The sequence below is a fragment of the Heteronotia binoei genome, chromosome 7 (genome assembly GCF_032191835.1).
Source record: "Heteronotia binoei isolate CCM8104 ecotype False Entrance Well chromosome 7, APGP_CSIRO_Hbin_v1, whole genome shotgun sequence".
Classification (NCBI taxonomy): domain Eukaryota; kingdom Metazoa; phylum Chordata; class Lepidosauria; order Squamata; family Gekkonidae; genus Heteronotia; species Heteronotia binoei.
In genome coordinates this window covers 57687883-57704476 of record NC_083229.1, presented here as the reverse complement: position 1 = coordinate 57704476, position 16594 = coordinate 57687883, and the positions used below count along the sequence as shown (strand labels likewise).

The 16594-nt window shown below is 40.4% G+C and overlaps 1 protein-coding gene across 1 annotated transcript; it reads right to left on the bottom strand.

Moving 5' to 3' along the window:
- Positions 1 to 3510: 3510 nt before the first annotated feature.
- On the bottom strand, positions 3511 to 14895 carry TCF24 (transcription factor 24). The gene is made up of 3 exons (XM_060242961.1): positions 14734 to 14895; positions 8753 to 9151; positions 3511 to 3695 (listed from the first exon to the last, which is right to left on the bottom strand). The coding sequence occupies exons 2-3, from the start codon at positions 9134 to 9136 to the stop codon at positions 3582 to 3584; spliced, it is 498 nt and encodes a 165-aa protein (XP_060098944.1). The 5' UTR covers positions 9137 to 9151; positions 14734 to 14895; the 3' UTR covers positions 3511 to 3581.
- Positions 14896 to 16594: the final 1699 nt, after the last annotated feature.

Here is a 16594-nt window from a genome sequence, read left to right as displayed (position 1 = left end):
AAGGACATGTGGGGGGCAAGAAGGTGTGCTATTGTGCCTGTGGAAACATCTCTCCCAGTATTTGGAAGACTAAATGGCTTGTGCTTCATTTCGAATTTCAGAGGGAGGGAGGGAGGAAGAAATGTTAGCAGCAGGGGAACAGTCACACTTGGATTCAAAGGCAAACAGTGCCACCCTAAGCAGAGTTATACCTTTCTAAGCCCATTGGTTTCAGTGGAATTCAAGGGGCATACCTGCTTAGAAGGGCACTATTAGTCTTGAATATATTCAGCATGACATTGCCGCACACAAAGAGAAATTGTGAACATTTGTTGTGGTTATTTTTATTACTTTTAAAGAAATGTATGTGAGGGTAATCTGACTGCGACAACTGTCATCCCACTGATCACCAGGGCTGATTTGGTTGATCTGGCTGGCTAGGCAGGTGTCCCCTTCCTCCCTCACTGCTCCATGTGCAACCCTCCCAAAGCTGCATACTTGGTGGAAAAGGACAACCATCCCAGACAGAAAGAGTGTACCATTCTTTATACAAGAGTATACAATAGCTGCAGTCCCCTGCTGGAATCTCCAGACAAGCTCAAGAAATATAGCAACATTATGAGCTCAGGTCAATTTTCCTGCCTTTTATATATATCCCAAGTATACCTGCCCATATAATTTTTTTTAAAATATATTTTTAAAAATATTGTGAATAATTGTTCATAATTATAACTATAATCATTCTGTGCAGAACTAATACTTCTGGTACAGTTGTGGGAATTCCTAAGAAATAATCACTTGAGATCTGAAACCTGTCAGGGCAAGCAGTTGCCCCCAGTTCAGTTTCTAAATGATGATGCTGTTCAGCTCTGTATCTGGTTACAAAAGGCAAAGGCAAAGAGAACCCATGCCAACCCCACGGAACTGAAAGACAGATAGAATAGATTTACTATCTCTATATTAAAAGATATAAAAATCTATTAATTTGATGTTTGATCATTCTGAAAAATGTAATGAGGTTTGGTGACTGGGGAATGTCATGTCTTAAGGAGGTTAGAAAGTAAAAATTGTTGCATAGCCTGTTGGAACTTGGTGTCTATATAACAGATGCATCTATCATTTATATGTGCACATTTTCTTTATCATTTTGTGTATATGTTTATAGTCTGATTTTAATCATTTTGGATAGAGAGAAGTAATGTGCTTAAAGTTATTATTGAGGTTACTAAAATACAAAGTAAAAAAAAAGTAGCAATGCCTAAAAAGGAAGACATTGGAAGATGAGAAGTCAGTCCTTTTCAAGCAGGAGGCACCTTCGCGAATGCATTTCCTTCTGTGTTCATTACATTTTCCAGGACAAAGTCACGGGAATGCTGTTTTTCAAAGTTCCAAGGATCAATCATGGGGATAACCGATTCTAATTAACCCTATGAGTCAAGCGCCAAGACATTACTATGACTGTTTTAAGAATATCCAAACATTATAAAATGTAGTAAAATTATAATCTGCCTGGTTTGGTACAAATCAATAAACTTCCTAAACATTCCTCTCAAATGCACTTGTCTTTCCAGGGAACTTGTGTATTTCTTTGGCATCTCTCAGTTAATTTTTAGATTATTTAATATAAAACATTACATGTAGCATAATTCTTCAAGTCATTTATAACATAATACACTGAATAAGTTAAACAAATGGGTGAACCTCTTACTGCATTTTTAATTCTAATTACTCTTGCTTACATACAGCAAATGTTTGGACTGATCTAACCAAACATGCAAGCTTTGTTTGGGGAATGAATACATCAAATTGTTTCATATATAGAAAACATATACATTTGGTGTCATGCTGGTGCTTAGTCTCTTGCTCTCATCAAACACTTACTACATTTCAAGCTGTACAACAACATTTCAAGCCATAACACAATAATAAATCAAAGTGCTAACAATCATTACATTATAAACATATATTACTGATAGAGTCAATCTACAAAGGTTGGAGCTGCTTATATTATTTATATATAACAATGGTAGTTTTACAGTAAACCTTTCACTTATTACGAACACATATTCACATCATCAGAGAGATGTTGATAAATTTAAGATTGCACAAGATAAATCTGAGCCAAAATTTATTAGATTTGTATGTGGGAGTATGGAGAGTAGAAAATTTGTATATTTCATATGGACACTGTTTGGGGAAATGTTTCTATATTTTCAAATTAGATTTTATTGCACTGATGCTAATACTACACATTTAAACTGTGTTATAAAGTCAGATATGCAAGGTCCACATATGTACAGATCCAGAGTTGTGCTATTTCTTTGATCTACTCTTCATTATGACCAGCCAAATCCTGCTGACATTTTTAGAAACTGGTGCATCCTGAGCATTCATGGAAAGCAAGTTTATTAATTAGGCACAATAGCAAAGCAAAACCTCCATGTTCACTGGCAGTTATCTCACATGAACACATGAAGCTGTCTTAAACTGGATCAGATCATCAGTCCATCAGTCAGTATTGTCTGGCCTTGACTGGGATAGCTAAGCCCAGTCTTGTCAGATCTCAGAAGCTAAGCAGGGTCAATTCTGGCCAGTACTTGGATGTGAGACTTCCTTGGAATACCAGGAGTTGGGAGGTGGGAAAAGGTTTTATTCAGCCACCTCCCTGAATATTCTCCAGGCCCCCAGTAGGAGGCAGTCACCACAGGTTGCCATGACTTCCAGGTGCACACACACACACACTCATACATGCATGCACACACACACAAAGACAAAAAGAATTTGAAGGTCAATATTGTCTACTCAGGCAGTCGGTCTCCAGGATATCAGGCAGAGGTCTTTCACATCACTTACTAACCCCTAACCCTGATCGTTACTGGAGATAATGGGGATTTAACATCGGATCTTCTGCATGCCAAGCAGATGCTCTACCACTGAGTTATGACGTCTCTTTGAAGACAAGATACTGGGGAAAGTTAACACCCTATTGATGTTCTTTGGGAGGCATCTGGGTAGCCACTGTTGGAAACAGGAGATAGATGTTGTGATCCAGCAGGGCTCTTCTGTTCTTCAAACAAAGCTAAAATGTGCATCTGTGGTTCGTGATGTGTGTGTTCAGAACTGAGATAACCATCATGGGATGAAGTCCACATTTCACAGAAATTCATGGCAAAACTCCTCATTGATTTAAATGGATGTACACTGTACATTATGTTGATTTGTAAAGGTTCCAGTTCATATGATATTCACTTCCTCACAAATAGAATTGAATTATTTGCACACATAGCATAACATTACTTGAAAGCTCATGGATCTCCAGTGAGTCAATATTTCCAAGATAAAAATTATATTTGGCCGTCTCACTGACTGTGGAAGTTGTTATCTTTATAGTTTGCATGTTATGCTGCTCATATAAGGAAATCATCTTTGTTCATAAATAAAGCACATGTGTTAACCATCCCTATATTTCAGTATGACCTCTTACTTCAGATGTTGTCAGTCCTATCTATCTTTGAAAAAAATTGCAGTTGGTGGGAAGATGCACTTTAATTTAAATATATCTGACATAATAAATACAACAGTATTCAAAAGAGAAATGGAGGTTAGATTTGTGAATTTGCTGATGTTTCTCCTTGGTTGGCATTATCTGTTTGCATGGGATGATTCAAAAACTGTCCTGTGGCTCCAATGTACAACCTTGATCGCATTGGCCATTTCTATAGAAAAAATAAACAAGGTATGCACAATAGGTTAGTGTTGCTTATGCATCATGATCTAAATTAATGCAACAATTCAGAGATCACATACACAAAATGTGGTAGGAGAAGGAGAAATCTTACCAGGGCTAGACAGTGGATAATAGAGGGTCAGTTTTAATATAACCTTTTTCTACTATTGTGCTGGGTCTTTTTAAATCCCTATTGATATCTTATGCTATCACTTATAATATGTAATTTATAACTATTCTTATGATTTACAAGTTCATATTCCACACATCTCTGCAAAACAGTTTGTGATCAGGTAAAAGAATAACCAGTCAGAAGTAAGATAAAGGGAAAAATCAAAATCTAATTTGAAACAAAGCAGGATCATCCACAAACTGCTGACCTATACAATGAGAATATCACTGAAGCCAGAATATTTAGACAACAGTAAACTGAGAAAGGGGGGGATTGTTTATACATGATGATTAAAGCAACACTGAAGCTCCTGCACACACTTTTTGTACAAATGTAATTGTTAATGCACGACAAGAAGCAGCAGAAGGCTAATTTTAAATTGAATAAACACTTTGGTAATTATAGGTTTAACAATCAAATAACAGGCATAGAAAGAGATTTAAAAGTGCAATTCTAAACACAGTTAGTAGAAAGCAATATATATAAATATGTAGAGTACCAGGCTGCATGTATCTCAAGTGATAACTGCTCATAAGAACACAAGAGCCCTGCTAGAATAGACTGGTGGTCCAAGTCCAGCATTTTATTTCACACAGTGGTCAACCAGTTGTCATGGAGAACCAACAACTGGCATAGAAGCTTTCCCTGATGTTGCCTCCATTCTATCACTGGTATTCTCTAAGGTTTACTGCTTCAGAATGAGGAAGTTCTTTTAGTCACCATGTCAGTTGTATGGCCACCGATGGATACAAGTAAATATTTTAACTGACCTCAAGATCTCTTTCCATCTCAGTCTCAGCCACTTCAGACCCCATCAGCAAATAATCAAAGTTAGAATTTTTTTTGTTCTACATATCTCCAGATGGCTTGCTTCCTTTTTACAGTAATGCCTATTAGGATCGCTGAAGGGTTAGTCTTCCATTATCAGAAGGAAGTGGAATAAGAATTATAATTCCACAAAGCAATAATATAGTGTCATATTCCCCCACGGCAATTCCACAGTCCTTATTTCTGTGAACTTGATCCTGAATGCTGCATACTCACGAGATGGATTGGAGACCTTTCATTGTTTACTGGAATGAAGTAAAACTGGAAGAAAATGCAAATGGTGGGATATTGTCATATATTTAGATATAAGAATTTGTATGTGGCTATTTTGGATGTCATTGTGATGGGCTCAACTGATAAAAACGTGTATGTATATTCAACTAACTATTTTTCTCCCCCTCACCCCCTGTATAGATCATGGTTTTTGGTGTCTTCTTTCTGGCGATAAAAATAAGAGGGAAACTTTAAACGAACAATAGCCTTGTAACACCTCCATAGTGTTTTTTTAATCAGACCACATGGGATAGCCTGGCACTGTTCTTGTACTTGAAGTGAAAAACACTGCCACGAACAACATTAAGAAAATAAAACATGGGGACAATATAGATCCTCATCAAAACAGCATGGCGATTCATGACTAAACAGTCATGGAGAAGTGAGACGCATTGGAGGAGTGAGACACATCACACATTGCCAGATGGGATGAAAAAGAATAATTCACCAGCCTGCTCATCAGATAATTTACTTTTTAAAATTCATTTAGATTTTTGTGCTGCCTCTCAATTCCCAAGGTACAATTAAAATTAAAAATTAAAACTAATACTAAGATCATCCACATAAGGATTGTAAAACAGCAGCTAACAACATTAAACCAAAATGACAGTGGAAAGTTCTGCCAAGTTGCAGCCAACTTATGGTGGGTTTTCAAGACAAGAGACAAACAAGCAGTTTGCCATTTCTCTGCCTCTGCGTTCTGAACCTGGACTTCTTTGATCGTCTCACATCCAAATACTGCCCATAACCAACTCCTACTTTTTTAGGAGTAGCTTAACAAACAATGAATATAGGAGAACATTTACTCTTATGAGGTGGGACGTTCTCCCCTCAGCGGTGGTGGAGGGGAGATACAAAAAGATGCCGTTCCAAGAACGATTATGTCCCTGCTGCAATGATAGTATCGAATCTCTAGTCCATGTCATATTTGACTGTGAGGTTTATAATGACCATCGAGAAGTACTTCCATTTTCCACAGCCATACCTTTTACCAGCAGCCAAAAATTGCAACTCCTTAAGAATCTTCTTAGGGATAGGAACCCTGAGGTTACATACATTAGCAAAATTTGGCTGGCTTACCACAAGAATAAGGAAAACTCTAATGATTCAGTCAGGAAATTGCTAAACACCTTTCCCAATCTGTTTGCTGTAGTAACTGCCATGTTTTGTTATATTTGTAGTTTTATAACAGTATGTTATGCCTTCTATGTATGATTTTATGGTCAATCAGTTTTAATTTTGTATGATTTTACTGCTTTAAATGCTGACAGGCAGTGAATAAACAATTTATTTATTAAGCGAATAAACAAAGAGTTCTAGACAGGGTTTTTAGTTTATCCTTGGTTTTAACACTAATTTTACATCTTCAGCGTCTTAAAGTCTGTATTCGTATTTTATGTATATTTTAGGTTGTATCATATTTTAGTGTATAATAATTATTGTATATTTATATCACCTTTTATTGGTTATGAATTGGACTTTTATTAATTGTTTGCTGGTCTATGACCATTATAAATAAATTCATTCATTCATTCATTCAACCAACTCCTACTTAGTGTCTGAGCTCTAATGAGACTGGGCTTGCGTGGGCCATTGACGTCAGGGCAAATCAAAATATCATGCCATAAAAACCCAACTCTCACTAAATAACAGGAAAAATAAAACAATCATCACCTGGTATCTGAAACTCAGGAGAACAGGCAGCAGACAAACAGGTGCAGGGAGGGGTTTACAACAGGAGTGTGACACACTTCAAGAGTAAAGCCCTCATCTTTGGAAGTTACCTGCTTGCAGGGGCTCACAAGACAGGTTCTCCACTGATGATCACAGCAACCAGCTGGGTTCATAGGGAACCAGGCAGCCATGGCAGACTGCAAGGTTAAAATTCTCAGAAGCAGATTTTGATTTATTTATTTATTTAACTCAATGAATCGCCCCATTCCAGCCAGCGCCAGACTCTGGGTGATATACAACATAAAGATAGATAGATAGATAGATAGATAGATAGATAGATAGATAGATAGATAGATAGATAGATAGATAGATAGATAGATAGATAGATAGATAGATAGATATAGATAGATATATTGATATATTGATATCAATAAAATCATAGATTAAAAAGAAATGATAAACCCCGATGGCATCTAATTTAAAGTGCTAATGTTCAATTTCAGTTTCCAGTCATTACATCAGGGTGGGGGGATTTCCTCAAGCAAGGGTGGGGAAAAGAAGGTGCCAGCATGGCAACCGCTGCTGTCCTTATGCAAGGGCTTGGAGGAACATCTCTGCCTTACAAGCCCTGCAGAACTGTAAAAGATCCCACAGGGCCCTAATGTCTTGACTGAAAAAGTCCTGGCCCTTGTTGAGGACAGCCAGACCTCTTTAGGGCTGAGGATCACCAGCAGATTTCAACCAGTGGAGCGTAAAACCCTTCCAGGGACATAGTGGAGGAGGCGGTCTCGTAGATACATCAGTCCCAGACCACTCAAGAACTTGAAGGTCATTACCAAAATCTTGAATCTGACCTCAAGATCTCTTTCCATCTAGCTGACTAGCCTCTGCAGCACTTCCCTTCAAGAGATGCTCAGCTAAGACTCAGGTGGCCACAGTGCTGGAAAAGCAGAAGGCAGGCAAACTGAATCCTACCATGAGTGAGCCAAGCAACTGCTGCAGCACTCCCAGCTACATTGGAGCTTGGTTTGATTTGCTCCTGTGCAGAAGGTTCATGGCAATGTAAGGGATGTTCCTCCTTTGTCAGGCATTCTTTCAGATTCCCTGGTCCCCTACTGCTTAGGTAAGAGCCAACACTTTGAATTGTAACTAGAAATGAATTGGGAGCCAGTGAAGTTCTTCTAGAACAGAGGAGATACACTCCCAATAAACCACAGCTCATTCTCACAGCTGCATTCTGGATTGATTGAAGTTTCCCATTTTCGAAAGCAGTTTTACATAGAGCATGTTGCCATAGTCTAATCTGGATGTGATCAGACCATAGATAACCATAATCTGGTATCATCCAGCTCTTTCAGGAAAAGCAGCAGCTAATAAACCCACCTGAAGTTGTTTGCCCCAGAGCAGCTTCTCCAATTATGAACACAGATCTAATAGCAACTCTAGGCTGCAAATCTGCTCTTTCTAAGGAAATGCAGAGCTGCCTCTGACAGCTTTTACACTTCAGTTCCTGGTATCCTTTAGGAGGATCTCTCTTGCTGCGGAAAAGTGGCCTGCCAACTTGCAGCTCCAGGGCAGCTTGTGTGAAAGCCAAGAGAAGCAATGGGAGCAAAAGGGCTCTCCACCCAGAACAAGCCTAGTGCAAAATTGGTCATGGTCTCATCTTGACTCAGCTGCTGGTAAATGGCCTTAATTCAGACTCTTACAGTAATGAAGATACAGGGCACTGGTAGAAAGGATGATGCAATGCAGTACAATATTTATTACTGCATTTCAGTGGAATTTACAAGTGTTCTCTCGACATCAGCCTTGCCCATGTAACCAAAAACACAGTCATAGGTTGCATGCACTTGGCTGCTCAGAAAGCAAGAAGGGCTGATGAGCAGAAACAGATAAGCAAGGAATGAAAAGATCATTTGGCCATGGAATAGGATGAGGGCTGACATATGAAATCTGCATGTTTAGTAATCTTGATCGGTACACAGCTGAGCATAGCTGTGCTTGGATTTCCCAATGAAGAACTCTCTGTAAAGCTTTCTTATTCTTACTTGATGTGACCTTATAAGAGCTCCCACCTTGCTTCCTTCTTCACAGCTTACCTTAACGGGATGCAGGTAGCCATCTCCTCTCAGCGTGCTCAGGCTCTCTCCAGGCAGCTCTTCTTCATCCTGCAGGCTGCGGGTGAGGTGAGCGATGTAGGTAGTGGCCAAGAGCAGCACATCCAGTTTGGAGAGCTTGGTGTCAGGCGGCACAGAGGGTAAGGTTCGCTGCAGCTCCAGGAAAGCATGGCGGAGGGTCTGTACTCGGCTGCGCTCTCGAGCTGCATTGGCGGCAGCTGGTCTCCCCAGGGTCACCCCAGCCCGCTGCCCAGTCAAAGATGAGGAACAGGAATTGTTGCCTGACCCTGCGGGTTGCAGGGAGCTGGACTCAGAGCAGGGCTCAGGGAGCTCCCTGCAGTTCTCAGATACATTTCTATAGTCCATGGGTGAGAGCTGAACCTGCAGACAACAGGGAGGCCACAGTTCTTATTTCTGAGGGGTTGCGCTTTGGATGGCTGTCTGAGGTTTTTATTATTGCTGTAATTACATTGTGATCCAATTCTTTAGCATTTTTGTATCACTTTTCAGCATCTAAAATATTTTACTATCCTTTTCATATAAAAAATAAAAGTTGATACATTCATAGAATCATCATATAACCTGTTCTGTCAGTCTTACATTCATTTCACACACCTGGCCACTTGGGGGTGAGATGGGGGCTTCCAGAATTAGATCAATAGCTTATTTGAACTATACAACATAAAGACAAATTAAAATCTAGTTTAGAAACATTTGTAGTGGCAAGACCTGCGATCTTGGCACATAGCTAAAACATCTGGTGATCAACTATCACAGTGCCTTAGAGAACTGATAATCAAACAAAGTTTGAGTCCAGTGGCACCTTTAAGACCAACAAAGTTTAATTCTGGTATAAGCTTTTGTGTGCATGCATGCTTCATTCATATCTGATGAAGTGTGCATGCACACAAAAGCTTATACCAAGAATTAAACTGTTGGTCTTCAATGTACCAGTGGACTCAAACGTTGCTGTATTGCTTCAGACCAACGCTGCAACCCACCTAGCTGGTTGGTCATATGCATTGTGATGAAAACCGCAATGAAACAGAACATGGTCTGGAGCACACTTACTGTGCAATCTTATGCAGAATTATTCCAGTCAATGGATTGATTCTGCATAGGATTGCACTGTTACTAACTTGTTTCTAAAGAATCTCAGTGCATATGTCTGTACCACATATATTTATACCATAATTCTGCAATCCAGGATAACAATCTTTTCATACTGGCTTGTTTAAAAGTATTTTATATTTATTTATATTGGATTTATATCCCGCCCTATACTCTGAATCTCAGAGTCTCAGAGTAGTCACAATCTCCTTTGGAGAGCCAGTTTGGTGTAGTGGTTAAGTGTGCGGACTCTTATCTGGGAGAACCGGGTTTGATTCCCCACTCCTCCACTTGCACTTGCTAGCATGGCCTTGGGTCAGCCATAACTCTGGCAGAGGTTGTCCTTGAAAGGGCAGCTGCTGTGAGAGCCCTCTCCAGCCCCACCCACCTCACAGGGTTTCTGTTGTGGGGGAGGAAGGTAAAGGAGATTGTGAGCTGCTCTGAGACTCTTCGGAGTGGAGGGCGGGATATAAATCCAATTTCTTCTTCTTCTTCTTCTTCTTCTTCTTCTTCTTCTTCTTCTTCCTTTACCTCCCCCCCCCACACACACAACAGACACTCTGTGAGGTAGGTGGGGCTGAGAGAGCTCTTGCAGCAGTTGCCCTTTCAAGGACAAATCCTATGAGAGCTATGGCTGATCCAAGGCCATTCCAGCAGCTGCAAGTGGAGGACTGGGGAATCAAACCCGGTTCTCCCAGATAAGAATCCATGCACTTAACCACTACATCAAACTGGCTCTCAGACCACAAGTATGCAGAATTTTATAATAATAATAATAATAATAAATTTTATTTCTACCCCGCCCTCCCCGCAAAGTATGGAGAATCTGATTCTATTGAGTTCTGACAACAGTTTATTTTGTAATTCATAAGCCTTATTTCTAAATCAAATGCTCCAGTGGAAATAAAATTGCAAACAAATTAATATATTCTTTTCTTTTTTTGGTGAAAGCATTAATGTGGCTTTTTGCAAAAGAAATAAAGAAATATCTGTCAATGAAATAAATAATGGGAATAAATTAGATCAGGAAAGTTTCGAATATGAATAGCTCATATGATTAATTCTACATGGCTAAGACTGCTACTTCAGAAATTATTGGTACTAATAAAAGGTATTTTCAGAAAAATAAATGCATATTTTTATTAGTTAGAAAAATCTGGCTTTGGTTTGAATGACAGCTATGGAAAAAAATTAGTCTGTGAATTTAGGAATGTAGTTGAAAATTCCTGTTAAGAAGGATTGAAATTCAGCATTATTAAAATCAAAGGACTGAAGTAAGTGGATTGGATCTACAGTCAACCTGAAAATAGGTTAATCTATAAATTACTATAAATGACTGAAAATGAGAAAAAATAAAAATGCCTTTTTGAAATTGAAGAGACTTTTAACATGCTTGTATAAATTGTAGGGAGTACATTTTGAACTTGCTCTGATAAATATTTATATTGTAATGGTTTTGTGTCTCATTACAAATTGGCTAAGATCCAAAAAGTTACTTTCCCAGCACACTCAGTGAGAATTTTTACCCCTTTTGTTGAACAGCAGTTTGCTCTGTGGAATGGGGGTCATTCATGGCTGTGCAAAATAAGTTGTGTAGTTCACTACATATAGACAAACAGAAACAGTATGTCGATATGCATGGATAATAATATATATTAGTCAAGAAACAACAAAATCTGTGCACATGGCATGTGAAGAAGCTTTGCTAATGTTAATTTTCTACTGTATGCATAAAGTTGTATTGCCCCAGATACTGCTCTGAAGGTCCCCTTGACCTTCAGGGGCAGCTTTTTGAAAGGATATAGTGCCTTGATCTGCATGGCCCAAGGTAGCCTGATCTTGCCAGATCTCTGCAGCTAAGCGGGATCAGCCCCATTTAGTACTTGCATGGAAGATCACCATAGGAGTCAAGTTATTATTCAGCTGTTATTCAGAGGCAGGCAATGGCAAACCACCTCTGAACATCTCTTGCCTTGAGAACCCAATGGAGTCAGCTATAACTTGACAGTTTAAAAAAAAAAGATATCCCAAGGTGCTTACTCAAGTAATTCCTACCAAATTTATTGGAGCTTGCTTCCAAGTAAATGTGCTTAAAATCAAAGTGATCAGTTGTAGCTATATGCTACAGTTTCTTGAGACTTTAACGGTTAACAAATGCTAACAAAGCTATGGAGCCAGTTTGTAAAAGGAAACAAAGCTTACTTTTGCTGCCCCGTCTCCCCCATGACAGATGGTATGGTGTGTGTGTGTGTTCTGCCTCAAGGTTTTCTTTGCATGAAGCCAGAAGATGGGTCTGTGGTTGAGAAAATAACTGAGGGACACATATAGCTACACATCTCAGACTTCTAGAACACTAGCAAGGTCTGAGCATAAATTAATTTTGTTCCCCCTCAGAGGCTTTCCCCAGTTTGTGGCATCCTTCAATGCTGCACACAAATAAATGAAGACTTCCTTCACTCACTTGTATGTGGAAGATGGGAAAACTGGCTATGATGAACTGGAGAGAGAAAAAGTCAAGGGTGGAGCAGGGAGAGGAATTCCTCCTTCCCCAAGATTTTTCAGACTAGCCTAGAAGTTTCTGGAGTTTGGCTGTCTCAGATAGCTTCCTGTATGGCCTACTTGGTTATATACAACTACATTAAGGTTATAATATAAAGTGATTATATTTTTATAGGCTGATGAATAGATCTAATGCTTGGATCTTTTAAAAATACATACTTAATTTAATACAATTATATTTTTACTTAAAATTTGTGTGTTGGATTTGTGGCAGCTTGTATTTGAAACTAACTATAAAACTGCTGATATATCTATGTAAATTCTGGTAAATGGCCAAAATAATAAGTTGTGGTTGATTTCTTTTTTAGAGTTCAAAAATAGATCTCTTTCTGCCCACTTTTTAAAAATACACAAGTGAATTCTGTTAATCACATTTTGCTGGCCCATGTGCAATCACTGCTCTAGTTGTGAGTTTTTGGAAATTAATAGAATTCATCTGACATTCCTGTGTGAATATTAATATCCACCAAGTCTCAGCCATTCACTCTAATAGATATGTATTGGCTACAAACCAAAGAAGTGATTTATAACCGTGCACACAATCAGAACTTTTTGCCATTATCATTGTATTTAAAGGATGGAAGGAGAAGCCACTTCTGAAAAGAGGAATAGGAACTCCTATTATTTATACACAGGGAAATAATTAGACAAAAGTTGTACTGAGATATTTAATGTGATATGTGTCATCAATATTTATAAACCTTTGTTAGTTTAAATTTCTGAATGTGTTAGTATCAATAACATTTAATAACATTACTTACCAATAGTTAAAATCCATCCAATCAGAATTTTAATGTTTGCCCTTTACTTACATTTGTTTTGTCTCAATTTGCTGAATATACTTTAATTTATCTAACAGCTCAAGTAAGATTACTTGCACCCATTGGGCTTTGTAAGAACTTGGACATTTTTGTTATAATGAATAGTTTTGTGTTTCATCCTCAGATAAATGTAAATTAGCAGAAATATTTAGTAGTCAACAAAACAATGGGAAATAGCTGTGGAAATATTATTCCTTTACTGATAAGAGCTAGGTTACATTAAAGGGATTCTATATGTTAGTAGATGGTCATAAAAGGGATTTTACATGTTCTGATATACACCTAAATGCTCCTTTACCATTGAATCCACTGTTTCGATGTATTTCTTGGGCTTTTAGGATCTCTTTGCCACTTTAAATCATGCCAGTCAACCAGGAGAAAAAAACCCAGCAACTTAATTGACTTTTGAAACCATTCCATTTAAACATTTATCTGAGCGCCATTTCTTTGGGGAAGAAAAAAAGGGACTTATTTGCAAATCAATGAATGAAAGTGTGCCTCAATCCAAAATATGCCTATTTAGAAGTCTCGGGGATCTGAAACAGCCAAGAAACAACTGACTGCAACTCTAAAGTGCGTTAAAAAAAAAACACCACCCTCTTTTGAAGGGTAACAGAGCCTTCAGGCAGCATCAAGACAAACTCGTTGACTTTTGCTGAAGCTTTCATGGGCTAGATCTTATTTTGTCGGATTTATCAACGAAGTCTGTTTTTGATGCAACAGACTAACACGGCTCCCCACGTGGCAGGCACCCGGAAAGATCGTGGCAAAATAGGACTATCGTATTTACAAGCCAGGGATTGAGTGACAGCAGATTTTCACTCAAACAGTATTTCTAGATCGGGGATACCACTTTTAAGCATCATTTCCCTCTTCTTCTCTGGCCAGTCCAGTCAACAGGTGCCTTCCAAGGTCGGAGCTTGAAGGACCCACGTCCTTACTTTCCTTGGACCTCCTGCAGGACACACCTGATGGGAAGGACCGGCTTTACCACCTGAGATGCCTGCGCAGCAGAAGTGCCCTGAAAAACTCTCCTCTTGCCTCCTGCCTCTAGGAAGTAGCGATTCTACCGCGGCCCGTAGCGAGAGGCATCATGCCCCTCCAATCCCCACTTGTGGTCTCTTGTGGGTTTCCGGTGCCAGAAACCGGAGACTTCTGAAAGGGCGGAGAGAGAACCCCTCTGCCCAAACTCTTCGCGAGCCCCGCGCAGCTCCCGAACCCCCATCGCTAAGCCTAGAGCAGGCGCCCGGCTTCATAGTGCAAGGAGAAGGTGTCAAACCCGGGATTCGGGAGACGCGACGAATTCTTTTGAACCGGGGTGCTCTTTCTGCCGTCCTTTCTGTCCCGGATTTCTGTAGCCCGCCCGTGACTACGGGCTAAGCTAGACGGTCTCCTTGGAAATCATTCTCGGGGCAGCTCCTGAAACAACTTACGGTAACTTTAAGGGGATGCGAGCCCGAGCGGCAGTTTTACCTGGGAAAAAGCTCCTGTGAAAGGTTTTGCTCCCAAGCCAAGGTGGTTGAGCGAGATCACTTCTTGTCTCTCAGCGCAGGGCCCCTGGAGCAGGACTGACTGGATCCACTGGGCTGGGTGGATCGCCCGGCTGGGAGGCGGAAGGCAGACCAGCGCCAGCCTTAGCCCGGTCTGGGAGAGGCGCCTGTCTCTTTTATGGGACTGGGAGGGGCGCCCCCCGCCTGCCTCCACCTCTCCTGCTGCGGCTGCTCCTCCTCCCTCCCCAAACTCTTTCCCCCGCGGCAGCGGGACGAAAGCGGCCGTTTCCCCTAGTCGCTTTGGTTTCCTTTTGCTCTTGGCAGCCACAACTCCACACATTCCCAGCCAGGATATCTCCCCGGATGCTGTCCTCATGGCTCCGGGCTGGGAACTTGTGAACGCCTAATGAAAAGAGATCCGGGACATGTACAGAGTGCATTTCTATTGAACTAAGCCTCAAGATCAGAGATGTGGCCCATGAGCCTCTCATTTTAGAAATGGTGGGGCCCCTAGAGAAGCACATGAGGGCAATTTAATCAGCCTGCCCACCAAAGGTTTGCCCATCTCCTCGACTGTGGGTTCCTGATTACAAATGGAGGGGGTAGGTATAGCATGGACCAGTAGCCTTATTAGTGCAATTGCCTCCTTTGTTCACCAAGATTCCTGACATTTTGTCCAGTCCAGTCCAGTCCACTCCACCCATTTATTTATTCAACGTAACCGATGTGTTAATGGCTGACAGCTATTCCAGCAGACATTGCTGTTTTATTAGTGCACCAGCAGAAGCCAAGAGGAGTCAGGTAGACTACAAATAATGAGAGCCCAATCTATCATCCTTGTTGGTAATCCAGCGGTATGACTTTGGGAAGCTTGGAGGACCTTGTGCAGTTCCTGTTATTTCTTCTCAAGCTTCCCTAATAGCCACCCTCCCACACACCCAGTTGAGAGCACCCCAGTAACAAGAGTCCTTGTATGATGGTGGTAGCAGTGTCAGCCACATGAAGGGTGGTTCAGGCAACAACTCCAATGGCAGCATCTTCAGGGGCGAGGGTGGGTTAACCAAGGGTTACCATGTTTTGAAAAGCAAAAAAGAGGACGTATTTCCCAACTGACTACTTCAAACAAGTGATCACCATGACAAATCTCATTTTAAATACTCCTACTATTTAAGCTGTGATAACTGATACTAATGAGGAATATCCCTAACCTGCCAACCCTGAAAGAGAACATTTTCATCAGTTTTTTAAAAAGAGCCCAAAAGAAAGGAGGAGAAGAAGAAGAAGACATCTTCTCTAAAAAGAGGACAACTAGTAACTTTAACCCCAAGGGTATGAGGGAAAGCAGCTTAATAAGTCATCATGAGCTGGGAACAACCCCTATCCTTCGCTGTAGGCCAGGGGTTCTCCACCTTTGGAATACTGACACAGAGTGATGGATACAAGCACAAAATGGCTGCTGTAAGAGGCTGAGCCAACCACAAAATGTCAGGGAGTGAGGTTATGCATAACTCAAAAGAGTAAATCTTCAGCATTTCATGCAGAAGCTCTGTTTAACAAGATGCCTTTTAAATTAGCATTTTATTTCATTATTGCATACACACAGCTTACCTTCAACATGCTGTGAAGGTCCTTGTGTTGTGTGGTGACAGCTACTGCCAAAGCAATGTTTTTTAAAGCCTGCACAGCCAATCAGATCTCCATTTGCCAATCAGAAGCCCCACTGGGCAAAAGCCCCATCTGGCTCTGCCCACTTTCTAAAATCACTTCCCAGCCAGTGCCAGGAAAGGTGTCCACAGGTGCCACATTGGTAACCCCTGCTGCAGGATGTTATCATTTGCATTCAA

What these genes read in the sequence shown, in the direction of transcription:
- TCF24 (XM_060242961.1), bottom strand. Translation starts at nt 9,136, where the DNA reads ATGGACTATAGAAATGTATCTGAGAACTGCAGGGAGCTCCCTGAGCCC. An exon ending in GCTACCTGCATCCCGTTAAG is followed by an intron (nt 3,696 to 8,752) that starts GTAAGCTGTGAA and finishes TTTTTTCTATAG; the next exon opens with AAATGGCCAATGCGATCAAG.